Raw genomic sequence first — 12,990 nt, 5'->3', positions numbered from 1 at the left:
CATAAACTCTCTTGATGCAAGTTGTAACTGTGCTTCGATGAGCCATCAAGTAGAACTTGATCGCCGGATCAGTCATTAGTGTTTGCCTGCTTTTCTGAATTCTATGCACATGTTCAGAGAATCAGAGATGTGTCTAGTGTTGACAGATCCTCAGTTGTTATTGAATTACGATGCACAATTTGTGTTTTTTTTCCAAAAATAATCCTGAAGCGATGATAAATATGTAGTGCGTACAAATGTTCCAAGCGAAAGAAATCTAGAGTGATGGATGAATTGGTGGTTAAAATGTCCTGCTGGTGCAGATTTTGTGAGCAGTTATAAGTTGGTACTGGTACAGCAATTGTTTCCGGCATCTTTTTTCGTATGCAAATTTCTGTACTAATATGAAATACTCCTGTATTTTTTTAAGTTTTTTTTTGAAAAAAAGAAAGACCCCCGACCTCTGCATTTGTATTTTTTTAAGTTAGCTACACATGGTAATGATAGTATGGCATGTGTCGGATCTTCAACACAGCGAGCTGTGGAAAAAGTCCTGCAGGGAGAATGAACCAAAATCAAGAGCTCTGTTCAGGCTGGACGCAGTAGGCAGTACGTGAAGCTCTAGACTGACAAAGTTCACGAATGGCACTACCATCTCGAGTAGAACTGGCCTTAGAAAGTTAGCGGAATAAGTTTCAGTAACAGTGTGACAACAACCAGGATCAACACCAACAATAACAATAAATTTGAAAAAACTTTTGGAATATCAATAGGAGGAAGCTAATTCTATCCAATGGCTCTGTTTGTTTATCATTCGGTGTCACCATATTAACTTAACATTTAGCATTTCTATCGCTGTTATACTACCGCTTTCCTCCATGCTGATGTATCTGTTTGTGTATTGCATTACCATCGTTATAGTTAAACCCGTGATATACTATGCTCGAACAATTATTGCTTCATAGTCCCTCCGTTTCTTTTTAGTCTGCATTTAATATTTGGTCAAAGTCAAACTTTGTAAAGTTTGATCAACTTTATAGCAAAAAATATCAACATCTACAATACTTAGCTATATGGTATGAAAATTAATTTCAGGATGCATCTAACAATATTGATTTCATATTGTGAATCTTGATATTTTTTTCTATAAACTTGATCAAAGTTAACAAAGTTTGACTTTGATCAAATCTTATATGCAGACTAAAAAGAAAGGGAGGGAGTACCTTGAAAGATTTATTCCTCGGTTGGGTGCTCAATTAGTTATTGGTCTACCTAATCTTTTCCGCTGCTAGGTTTGGGTTCGGTTCAAAACATTCGCAAGAATTTTGAATCTCCCATTCAACCCCCCTCTAATCGATATACTCTCGGTCCTAACAAGAATGTGTCAGAGTAGATCGTACTTGGAGTAGCTCGAACCGTTTATGAACGATTCTGGGAACCGTCCACGAATAGCCGCTCGAACTGAAGACCGAAGGCACGGCCTCTCTACTTGGTTGCAGGCGTACAATTTTCACGATCCACCGGCGCTTCACCATCCAGAGCTAATCGTCGCCGGAGAATTATAGGAAGGAGATTAGAACCACACTGGTCTTCTAATCATGAGGATTAGATGATTAGTCTAGCTCTAATTAGTCAACTAGGACCAACTAGAACTAGAACTAGAAGAACTAGATAAGGCACTACAAGAAATATGTCAACTAGTGACCTTCTGTCAGTGACCCTGGAAGAATTGGTCATAGATCTATGACCATTTCAGACCAATTGATCAAAAGCTGTCCGGGGGGCTCCAAACCCCAAACTATAACGACCATTTTGGTTAGAAAGGCTTGTGAGATCAGATCGCTGGTTGATGCAATGACCCAACTCCGTAGTTTTTGTTAATTATGTAGTTATATACATTGAGGGATGCCATTGTCTGTGAAAAAAGAAATTGCTTGCACTTGTCAGACGGATGAGGAGCCTAAAGTAGCTTGACAATTATAAGCCGGGTGTTTAGTGTTTTACTGCTTCAGTGATTTCCTTGCCATGATCTGCACCCGCTCGGATGCACCCCTAGAAGTGTCTTTCTGGGGAGATAGGTTACCTTGACCTGAGAATTTACCCTGACCGGAATTGTGGTTATTGCAGGCGAATTTGGGGCTGAGGAAAGAAGACGAGGAGCAACTTCTCTCTGTTCTGGTGGTTGGAACTTCAGGACAAGGTAGGTAGCATCCCCATCTCCCTTCCCCTCTTTCTCTGGTTACTAATGTCGCTAAATTAAGGAATATTCGATGCAAATCCTGGTTGTGTCAAGGAATTCAAGAGGGATTTGTATGAACAAGTCCATTTTTTTATTTAGTTAGTACCAAACAGAGAAGATGCGGTCCAGATTGGCCAATTTTGCTGCTACCACATGGATTTGTATCTATGCAACCATCTCCCTGCTGTTTGTGTTGTTTGGATTGCAAGAAATTCAGTTTTGGGTGACCTGCACTTAGTTTAACTTCTCTGAATAATCAACCGTATTGTTTTGCTGCTGTATTGTTTCTCACTCATGATTGATCTACTGCCAGGTGAAGGTTTTCAAATGTTGCAGGAGCAGGACAATAGGAACTTTTGTGATGTCTTGTCATCTATTTTCTTTTCTTTTCTGTAGAATAGTTTTGTTTGGCACTTACTGGTACCTTGGATGTAAAGATATGTACCGCTAGAACGAATGCATGTAAAGATATTTTGGGCTTCTATAACATTTCGTGTTGCTTTGAAAATGTATCGGAACTGGGCTAGGCCCAAGATAGCTTGTAGTGTGATGTGTTGTAATGTCAATGACATAATAAAAAAAGTTGGACTGGATCAATTATTTCGGCCCAGCCCAAGATTTTTTTTTTGAGAAGACGCCCAAGATATATTGAACAATTATTTTTTAGGAGAAAACTTGAGAGGCCCAGCAAAGAAATGGCCCAGAAAAATACAGAAAAAAAATTTGTCGTCAAAAGGGATGTGCAAAGAAATTAAGAAGGCCAAATTGTTGGGTCAGGCCCATGTAGCTAGCGAAAATTAACAGAAAATATATATATATTAAAAATGCTGAATTAATGGGCTCAGCCCATATAGACACCTAATCGGACCGGACTGAATCTAATCCACGCCAGTTTGCCACGCTGGATCCTACGTGGCTTGGGGAGGCTGCTAGTGACCAAAATTTTGGTTGAAGAACCAACGACCTTTTACAGAAGATCGTTAATTTCAGTTTACGACCGCCATCTTTTGACCTTCGGTTGGTCACAAAAAGGTCGCAAATGAAAAACTATGACCTTTCACCGGCCAATAGTGAGGGTCACAAGTTGACATATTTCTTGTAGTGAGGCTTCAAAACTTGTATGTCCAAAAGGGGCCAAGACCTCATGTATATACAGGTTGGAGGGGAGAAGGGGCAGCCAAGAGGAGGGGAAGGACTCCCCTCCCCTTGCGCCGGCCAAAGGGGGAAGGGGGAGTCCTTCCCCCACGCTAATTCGGCCTCCCACTATGGGAAGGGGGCACCTTCCCCTCTTGGGCCTCGGTGGCCCAATGCCCCCCCCCCCACATGTTGGCCTTTTAACATCCGTTGATGTTTAAATTAATATAAAAACCTTCTAATATTATTACTTATTAGACCCTTTTATATACAATTCAGCATCATCAGAAACATTTTCCACCTATATATTAATTATCACTAATATCCGGTATTACCCGATATTTTCCGAAACCCTTCTGGTAACCCCGAAACGCTTCCGGTTCCTCTTGAAACTGTTCCGAATATTAATGAAAGAATTCGATAAACCGATATTCCCGTCCTCCTAACACTCAGCGGATCATGATTGCCTTAATCTTGTGACACCGTAGGTTCGGTAACTCATAGACATGAACGAAACTCCTTCGTTCAATGACCGATAGAGGAACCGTGGATGTCCATATCGATCCCTATGAGTACATCAATGATATTTGAGTGACCTTTGGTTATCATGTGATGTTCCCTTTGCTCCACGATACTTCACAAAACCCGGGATCTACCAGTATCCTCCTGAGTCATCACATACTCACTATATTGTTATCCTCGTTACCAGTTTTGTTTTTCTTTCTCGTTATCGTGTTTCAGCATCCTCGTGACGAAGTCACCTGTGTGTGGCCAGATGATGATGGATGTCGTCACACTGAGAGGTCCCTAAGAATATCTCTCCATCGTTGGAGTAAGCAATCCCACTCTCGAGTTATCTAGTCTCTTGTTAAACTTCTGGATGAGGCTGTAAATTGTCGTTAATATCACCGTGTTACATGTGACGTTTGAGCAACCCCCAAAGTCCACCGTATGGTAAGAAGTGACTACGATACTCTCATGGTCTAAGGAGAAAAATCAGATGCTAACACTCTGTATTATTACAACTGATTACAGATGATATTAACTCAATTCATAACATACAAGATTGGGTCGATTCAATAGGATCATTCTTCCAATGACATAATCTCAATGTTGTTTTAGGACTATCGTTACACTTAACGATATTCTAAGATCCGGAAAACATGATCACCAACAACACTTGAGCTAGTCCTAGAGGCAAGATTAGAATTTTTTTTATTTTATCGTTTATCATTCCACATGTGCATATGGGTTTTCCACCGCATCGCATATTACAGGATCATAACAGTTATAACATAGAATAAAAACTCTTTAATTGTGAATATGAAAAAAATACAAATATTATTGCCTTTAAGGCATATGTGATAGCCTGACTTATTAGGGATGATAGACTATTCATATTAATAAGAAATTTCTTCTTTTCCAGGAGCTCATTCGGAAAGAATTTTAAAGTTAAGCGTGCTCAGCTTGGAGTAGTTTCAGGATGGATGACCGACCGGGAAGTTGCTCCCGGATGCACATGAGTGAGGACAAAGTGCGCAGAAAAGACTAATATTGATCTGTATGGCCAGTCTAGATCCCGCCAGGAGTAACGACCACCGGCGGGTGTGTCCGGGGCGTTACAAGTTGGTATCAGAGCCGACCCTCGCGGTTACACGGATGTTTGTGGACAGGTGCGTGGCACACGGGATGACACATGTACCAGACTGGATGCACAGACGTATGTGCCAAGAGGGAATGTTCTTGTGGCCTGACGAGGATGTCGGTTTCTCTGAGTGAGGGTGTATGTGATAGCCTGACTTATTAGGGATGACAGACTACTCATATTAATAAGGAATTCCTTATTTTCCGGGAGCTCATTCGGAAAGAACTCCAAAGTTAAGCATGTTCAGCTTGGAATAGTTTCAGGATGGGTGATCGACCGGGAAGTTGTTCCCGGGTGCAGACGAGTGAGGACAAAGTGCGCAAAATAGACTAGTATTGACCTGTGGGGCCAGTCTAGATCCCGCCAGGAGTAACGACCACCGGCAGGTGTGTCCAGAGCGTTACAACAAACACATCCGAACCGTGACGCTAACCGATACAGGATCGTGTTGGATGGATTATGTGGTCCAAACAGATGCGGGCAATTTGCAGGTCGCTATTGGAGATGCCCTAACAGGTCATCTTCAAGAACGGGCAATTATCAGTACCTGAACTATCTGAACCTGAACATTTTTGAAGAATTCAACAGTGACACTGACGAAATCCACATCCTGTCGAAGCGGTACACTGACTGGTGAATGAACCACTAAAATATGCTTATTAGGGCAACTCTAAGCGACCCCCTAAAAATAGTGGAGGAATCGACGGAGTAAACCCTTAGTGGAGTATTTTTACTCCACTAAGTTTTTGTCGGACATAACCGATGACTTATATATAAAGAATTAAAAACCAAATTTGCATCGATTTAAACTACCAAAATTTGACATAATGTACATGTACTCACCTGAAATTTGCATAAAGTTCAACATAGATTCTACTTAAATTAGACTTTGACTTAAACTCAACCTAACCATAAACTCTAATCACTCTTATAGAGTGTTATCCATTTGGCCCGCGCCATATCATCGATCTTGGGATCCGGCCTTGTGCCCTCATCGCCACAGTCGGGGAAGATGTGGCGCTATTCTTTGACGTCAATCTCCTCCGCGTCATCGGAGAGGATGACAACCGCCCCATCCACCGCCTCGTCGGTGAATCGCTTCCGCTGCGTCCACCAACTCGGGGTACTAGCGGCGGAGGTCCGCCATGTACTCGGCGGCGGCGGCGGCCTCCGCCCCGAAGCACTCCCTCGCCTCCCTGCTCTCCCTGTCCACCAACACAGTCACCGTTCCTAGCAGCAACGGCTAGAGCTCGATGAGCGCTATCACAAACGGGAAGTTGAGGCGCGCCGTGGAGCCATACAGCAGGACATCCTGGCGGTCGTACTCAAGCGCGGCGAGTTCGGCCGTGTGGAAGGATCTGAGTCAATGGCGTTGGTGGGTCTCTCTATCCGTGATCTCCGCCACCCAAGTCCCCCATCCTTGCCATCGGACGCCGTTGTACTTCCTCTACGGCTGTCGTAGCGCGGGAAGGTCGGGGAAGCTGAAGAGGCGGCATCGTCACGGCGGCGGCGGTTGCTTGAGGAGGATCCGACGGAGGACGCGTGACTCGCATGGCGGCGCAGATCCGCGATGTGGATCGGTGGTGGGGATCTCCGGCCACCGCGTCCGGCCATTGGGAGGAGAGGGGATGATGTGGACATAGATACCATAAATACATCTACAAATATTACACGAGATATCGCTAACACAGTTGCACCTGGACCTATGACTAGAGCGCGTGCGAGACAAATAAATAATCAGGTTATGTCGCTCCTTTGCACTTATAATTTAACTAATGAGAATATGATGTTACACTCATGTGTCAATTTTCTTGTACTCAGGAGAGAAAGTGATAAAGAGTTAGAAGATGAAAATCATTCTGTGTTGAATCTACAAGCAGCTGTGCTAATTGCATGCATGGGCTCAACCGAACCATCCATCATGCATGCTATGTCTACAGCTTTTTTTTTAGGGATGAAGGACTTTATTCATTCATCGAAAATCACAGTTTGTGAGATACAAAGAGGATTATGGGGGTTAATAAGCCACAGGTGGCGCCTCCTAGCTAAGGAAAGCGGAAATTTAGCCAAACTATGAGCATCTCCGTTCGAACGGCATCCTTCAAAAACTAACTGACAATTAAAACTCAAAATTCTAGACTTGATTTCTGAGATCACCATGCCATAAGGGCCCATGCTGTTGTTGGATATATCTTTGACCACTTGTCTTGCGTCAGACGCCACTATCAGATTATGAACTGACAAATCCTCAGCAAGTGCTAAAACTTCTCTGCATGCCAAACATTTAAGAATTGCCGCATCCTGCATTCCTTCAACCACCAATGCTGAACTTCCCAAATAGTTTCCCTGGTCATCACGGCACACGGCCACTACCGTCCCTCTCCCATGCGTTTAGATACCCCCGTATCGACATGGATTTTGACGAATCCTGCCGGCGGAGCTCTTGGCCTTACATTGCCCCTTGCTGCTATTCTGGTTGTCGCGCTTACTTAGCTACGTCTACAGCTAACAAGTGCAAGAGAAGCAAAGAAGGATTAGATTTCATGGACCAGAATAGGCCACGTGTCCCTGGACTTTTTTGGCTGCTTTGGAAGTACACCCCGGCCCATCGCATCAATTGGATTCGGCCTTACCTGAAGGAGTCCACATTGGACACGACAACGCACAGTACCGACCGTCAATAAATAGTTAGCATTTGTTAGGGTTTAGACTAGGGTTTTGTTTAGAAAAGTTTAGCTATTGCTATTTTTATTTGTCTTTACTTGTAGCGGCTAGTGCGACCGTCAAGATATTCTATCGAAACTTCAATTTATGAGATTTATTCATCTAGCATATCCATCATTTTTAAATTGATTGGCTATTATTTTCTTGCATGTTCTTCGATTTGTTTGCAGGAAAAATCCTTCGTGGATAGTCGATCGCGCCGTTGGCTCGGTCGATAACACCGTGGAGTTGGTTCAGCGATTGCCGTGGATATCAGTCGTGTACGGTTCTTCCTGTACGGTTGATAGCCGGATCGTGAGGGTCAAGTCTCACCCAAATTCGTAGTTCCTCTCATCGAAAGATCGGGCCCCAGTTCACATAAGGGGCGGGTGGGAACGGCAGAGGGGCGCGTCTGCGGCGATGATGGGGGAGGAGGAGAGGCAGAGGAGACAAAGAGGAAGAGGAGAAGAGGTGGTTCTTTTTTACTTGGCCATGAAGCGAATGAGTAAAAATAAAGGCGGCCGAGGCTGCTAAGAATCGGTTAAGAGCGGCGTTTTTGCTCCCGGGCTCAGATGAGCCTGGGCAAAATAAAAAAATCATTAAAAATAGAAAAAAAATAAAAAAATCTTTTTTTTGCAAGCAAGATGCTCATGCGCGTGATGTTCGCGCAAAAACTTGTTGAGTTTGGACATTCGAGGAGCGCGCGACAAAAAAGATAAAATTCAGCTCTGTGATTAAGGTTACTGTTCATGCATTATTTGTACCGTTTTTTTTTTGCCACGAGCTCCTCCGATGTCCAAATGGGATGAAATTTTGAAACGCACATACACACGCAAACATCTTCCATACAAAAAAATAGATTTTTTTGAATTTTTTTAGTTTTTTTTTGAATTTACTGTACCTCAGAAGCAGATGAGCCCGGACACTGAGTTGCATTTTCGGGGTTTTACTTGTTTAGCCGGTCATTGGGGAACGGTTAGAGTTGCTCTTAAAGGAGACCAACGACACTCAAGAAGACGGCAAGTTGAGAGTTTCATTTGCTACGTGCTCCGCTCATGCTTGCTTCACAACTGTAGTTAACTCCAATGAGTCTTGTCGTGCGCAATCATTCCTATATATATATATATATATATATATATATATATATATATATATATATATATATATATATATATATATATGCCCCCATTTGTGGACCGAGCTTCATTTTCGGGGGTGTTTGGTTTCAGGGACTTTTTTGTGTTGGGATTAGAAAAAATCCCTAGCAAACCAAACAGGGTGAGACTTTTTTAAGACTTTTTGCTAAAAGTCTTTAGAAGCACCTCCTTAAGAGTCCTTTTTAAAAAGTCCTAGGGACTAGAAAAAGTCCTAGCATTAGAGAACCAAGCACCACCTTTTTCCTCTCAAGTATTTGTAATGTGGCTCTAGAACCCTGGAAGTACGTACTTGGTAAACGTCGCGGTTTTTTACGTTCGCATTCCGTATGCAGTGCGAATCCGAGCCGACCATCATGCACGCTGTCCAATCAGTTAGGCCCATCGTTGTGTCAGCCATGCACCAGCTACAGGCTAGTAGATTCGTTTCTCTAGGTAGGTCCCGTGCATACTCTGTCCCTCCCATGCTCCTGTTTAGTGGCAGGCCAGCTTCATAATTATATCTGGTGTGGATAATTAACGTCGCTAGTTACTTTTTGTTGCAGGATAATGTCACTAGTTACTGTGGGATTATTACATGTTAACCCACAGCCTCACTAAAAAATCACGCGTGTGCAATTTTTATGAAGGCTTTGTCAGATTTTATGAAGGATGTGCCTGAACTTTGCCATGAAAATCAGAAGGACTTTTGGAGAAACCAATAAAAATGAAAAGTTTTATGAGTTTTGACAACAAAGTTCCAAAAACACAGTTAAAACGTTCTTTACCTATTTTTCAAAAATTGCAAGCTATGCCAGAGTTTTCCAAAAGTACTTCTATTTGTTATGGCAAAGTTCAGATATCAGTTTAACAAAGATTGGTTCTGTGTTTTCTTGCGGGATACAGTTTGGTTCTATTTATAACTATTTAAAGAACATTCTTTAAGAACAATTTCAATAACAGGATATTTTAATTTTGTAATGTTTAAATTAATTCCAACAAGATAGGCTAGAGAGATAATCATAGGAATTAATTTCACGGCCGGAGGGGTAAAGTGAATCTAGCAACAGCGTCATCTATTACTGGACAAGACTAGCCTGGGTCCTAGTGAGACCCTTCTCAGCTTTCTCACACGCGTTATGAATAGATTTGAGCGGTGGAGATACACGCTGTGAATGGAACGCGAATGTAAATGCCTTTTCCGGATGATCACTGAATCAGGGTACCTGTGTCTCTCAGTGAGGAATGCCCGAGATTTTGTGATCCATTTTGTGTGCTACCGATCGTTAGTCCTGCGAGCCGGCCTCGCGCCGGAGCTCCCTAGTGGCGTCGGCGGGGTCCTCGGTGCAGCGAAGGAACTTGATCGCCACGATCTGCCCGTGGCGCGGTGGCACACCTTGACGACGACGCCGGAGCCGCCCTGCTTGCCGGTGCCGCGCGTCTCCTCGTAGTCCTCGGTGCCGCTGATCCAACCGATGCGCCTCCTCTTGCGGCAGCCGGTCGTTTCTGGTCCTTGGCTGCTCGTAGCGTGGCCGGTGTCGTCGTGTCGAGGACGGCAGCAGGTCTCTTGCAGTTGCAGACGGCCATGGCGCTCGGCTCGATCGACGGCTTGGTTGGACGCGGGAAGGGGCGAGCTTTCCGTGTGGATCGTCTCGTCAGCATATATTGAAACCGAATCGGAAACGAAGAACCTGAATTCGAGTCGGAAACAAACGAACCGTGAATCCGCCATCGGGCGGACAACGCAGGCAGCAACGCGAACGAACTCGGACTGAAACTGAACTGAATTCCATGGCGACTCGGTGAGGCAACCTGTCGAAACAAATTGCCAACGCAGAGCATGGATCCATACGGAAGTTCCTCCCCCCCCTTCTCCATCATCCATCTCGCCGCCCTCTCCAGCAACCAAGGAAGTTCGCCATGGCTGCCCGCAAGCGACCTGCTGCCGTCCTCGACGCCGGCCACGGCCACGCCACGGCTCAACATCAACAATCGCCGACGTGCTGCAAGAGGAGCCGCGCCTCCATCGGGAGCACCGACGACTACGAGAAGGTGGCCCGCCTAGGCAAAGGCGGCTTCGGCGTCGTCCACAGGATGCGCCACCGCGTCACCAAAAAGAACGTGGCCGTCAAGTTCCTCTCCTCCCCCGACGTCGAAGATCTTGAGCGGGAGGCGCGGTTCCTCGAGGCCTGCGACGGAAACCCTTACGTCGTCGGCTTCGAGGGCCTGCTGTGCGACCCGGCCACCGGCGACACCGCCGGCCTCGTCATGGAGTACGTCGAGGCGTCGAGCCTCCACTCTTTATTGTGGGACAGGCGCAGCGACCCGCCGCTCCCGGAATCCACGGTGCGCGACTTCATGTGGAAGCTCCTGACCGGTGCGGAAAAGATGCACGGGCACGACCGCCACATCGTTCACCGTGACATCAAGCCAGCCAATATCCTCGTCGGGAGAAACGGGGAGCTCGTCAAGATTTGCGACCTCGGGCTGGCCATGTCCATGTCCGGCTGGCCGCCGTACAACCGGGCCGGCACGACGTCCTACATGGCGCCCGAGATGATCCTTGGCAAGAAGGACTACGCCGCGCAAGTGGACACGTGGTCCATCGGCTGCGTCTTTGCCGAACTGCTCACCGGCAAGACGATGTTCAAGGGCTACCTCGAAGATGACGACGAAGACAAGACGAAGAATGACATAAGGCAGCTGTGGAGCATCTTCTGTGTGCTCGGGATGCCGGACGAGAGGACGTGGCCAGGGTTCACCTCGCTGCCGCTCACCGCCGAGGCGCTGCGACGGCTGCCGGCGGGGTGCAAGTACAGCCGACTGCGGTATTCTTTCCCTGAAGAGAAGCTGTCCGATGAAGGATTTCAGGTGTTGCAAGGGCTCCTTACATGCAACCCCGAGAAGCGACTGACGGCAGCTGCCGCGCTGAAGCACCCATGGTTCGATGCTCCTCGTTCCGCCGCCGCCGCTGCGAAGGTCGACGCTCTGTCGTTTCCCAAAAAGAAGGCACCAAGGATCAAGTTCATCCCACCGGCCGTGCCCCAGAAGAATCTACTCAAAATTCCACTGGCCGTGTGGAACGCAGCGCAAAGAGTGTAATGAAACTCTCTACTGAGTAGATGTGACTGTGCTTGGATAAGCCATCTATGTAAATGCTAGCATACACTCTCTTGATGTAATTGTGCTTGGATGAGCCATCAACAATCATGAGCCCATTAGTGTTGATCCATCAAGTAGAAGTTGATCCTTGGCACCTTGATCGCCGGATCGCCCATTAGTGTTGGCCTGGTTTCCTGAATTCTATGTGTCATTGTCCACATGTTCAGAGGATGAGAGATGTGTAATTGTGAGGTTGTGTTCAGGGATCCATTTGAGTGCTGGCATGTTGTTACAGACGCTCAGTTGTTATTGAGTTATACTGCACAATTTGTGCTGTTTTTCCAAAACATTAAACTGATGATAAGTATGCAGTACAGATGTTGTAAGCAACAGAAATCTAGAGTGATGGATGAATTGGTGGTTAAATGTCCTGCTGGTGCAGATTTTGTGAGCACTTATAAACTGGTACTGGTACAGCAATTGTTTCCAGCATCTTTTTTCGTATGCAAATTTCCTTACTACTAGTACTTATGAAATACAGTAGATTAGATAGGAAAATAAAGTATGTCATTTTTCTTTGAGTTAGCTACACATGGTAGTATGGCACCTGTGGGATCTTCAACACATCGAGCTGTGGAAGAAGGCCTGCGGGGAGAATGAACCAAATTCAAGAGCTTAGTGGAGTCTCATAACAAGCTAATGACTAAGGATAACTTGTTAAAAAGAGGTATCACTAAACCACCTGAATGTATGTTTTGTAAGGAACAGGAGTCAATAGACCACCTGTTCTTTGGATGTGTGGTTGCCAAACAGATTTGGGCTGAAATGTCCAAGATCCTTTCCCATGATATAGGCAATGACTACATATCTATTGCTAGATTTTGGCCAGCACATAAACATAAGTTGGTCTTGAACTCGGTTTGTGCCTGTGTTATGTGGTGCATCTGGAAGTTCAGAAATTCCATGATCTTTAATAATGTGATGTGGACTGATCTTAAGCAGGTTTGGTGGCAGATCCATTTGACTCTCAAGAAGTGGATGATCTTGTTCAAAGA

At 45.2% G+C, this 12,990-nt stretch overlaps 1 protein-coding gene across 1 annotated transcript; it reads left to right on the top strand.

Moving 5' to 3' along the window:
* The first annotated feature begins 10,753 nt into the window (after positions 1–10,753).
* On the top strand, positions 10,754–11,935 carry LOC125554093 (putative cyclin-dependent kinase F-2). Its single transcript, XM_048717701.1, has one exon. It carries the CDS (start codon positions 10,754–10,756, stop codon positions 11,933–11,935), a length of 1,182 nt encoding a protein of 393 aa, XP_048573658.1.
* Positions 11,936–12,990: the final 1,055 nt, after the last annotated feature.

Source organism: Triticum urartu, chromosome 4 (assembly GCF_003073215.2).
Source record: "Triticum urartu cultivar G1812 chromosome 4, Tu2.1, whole genome shotgun sequence".
In the NCBI taxonomy this organism is placed as follows: Eukaryota; Viridiplantae; Streptophyta; class Magnoliopsida; order Poales; family Poaceae; genus Triticum; species Triticum urartu.
Note: the sequence above shows the minus strand (reverse complement) of the source record. Positions and strands in the feature narration are given on the sequence as shown.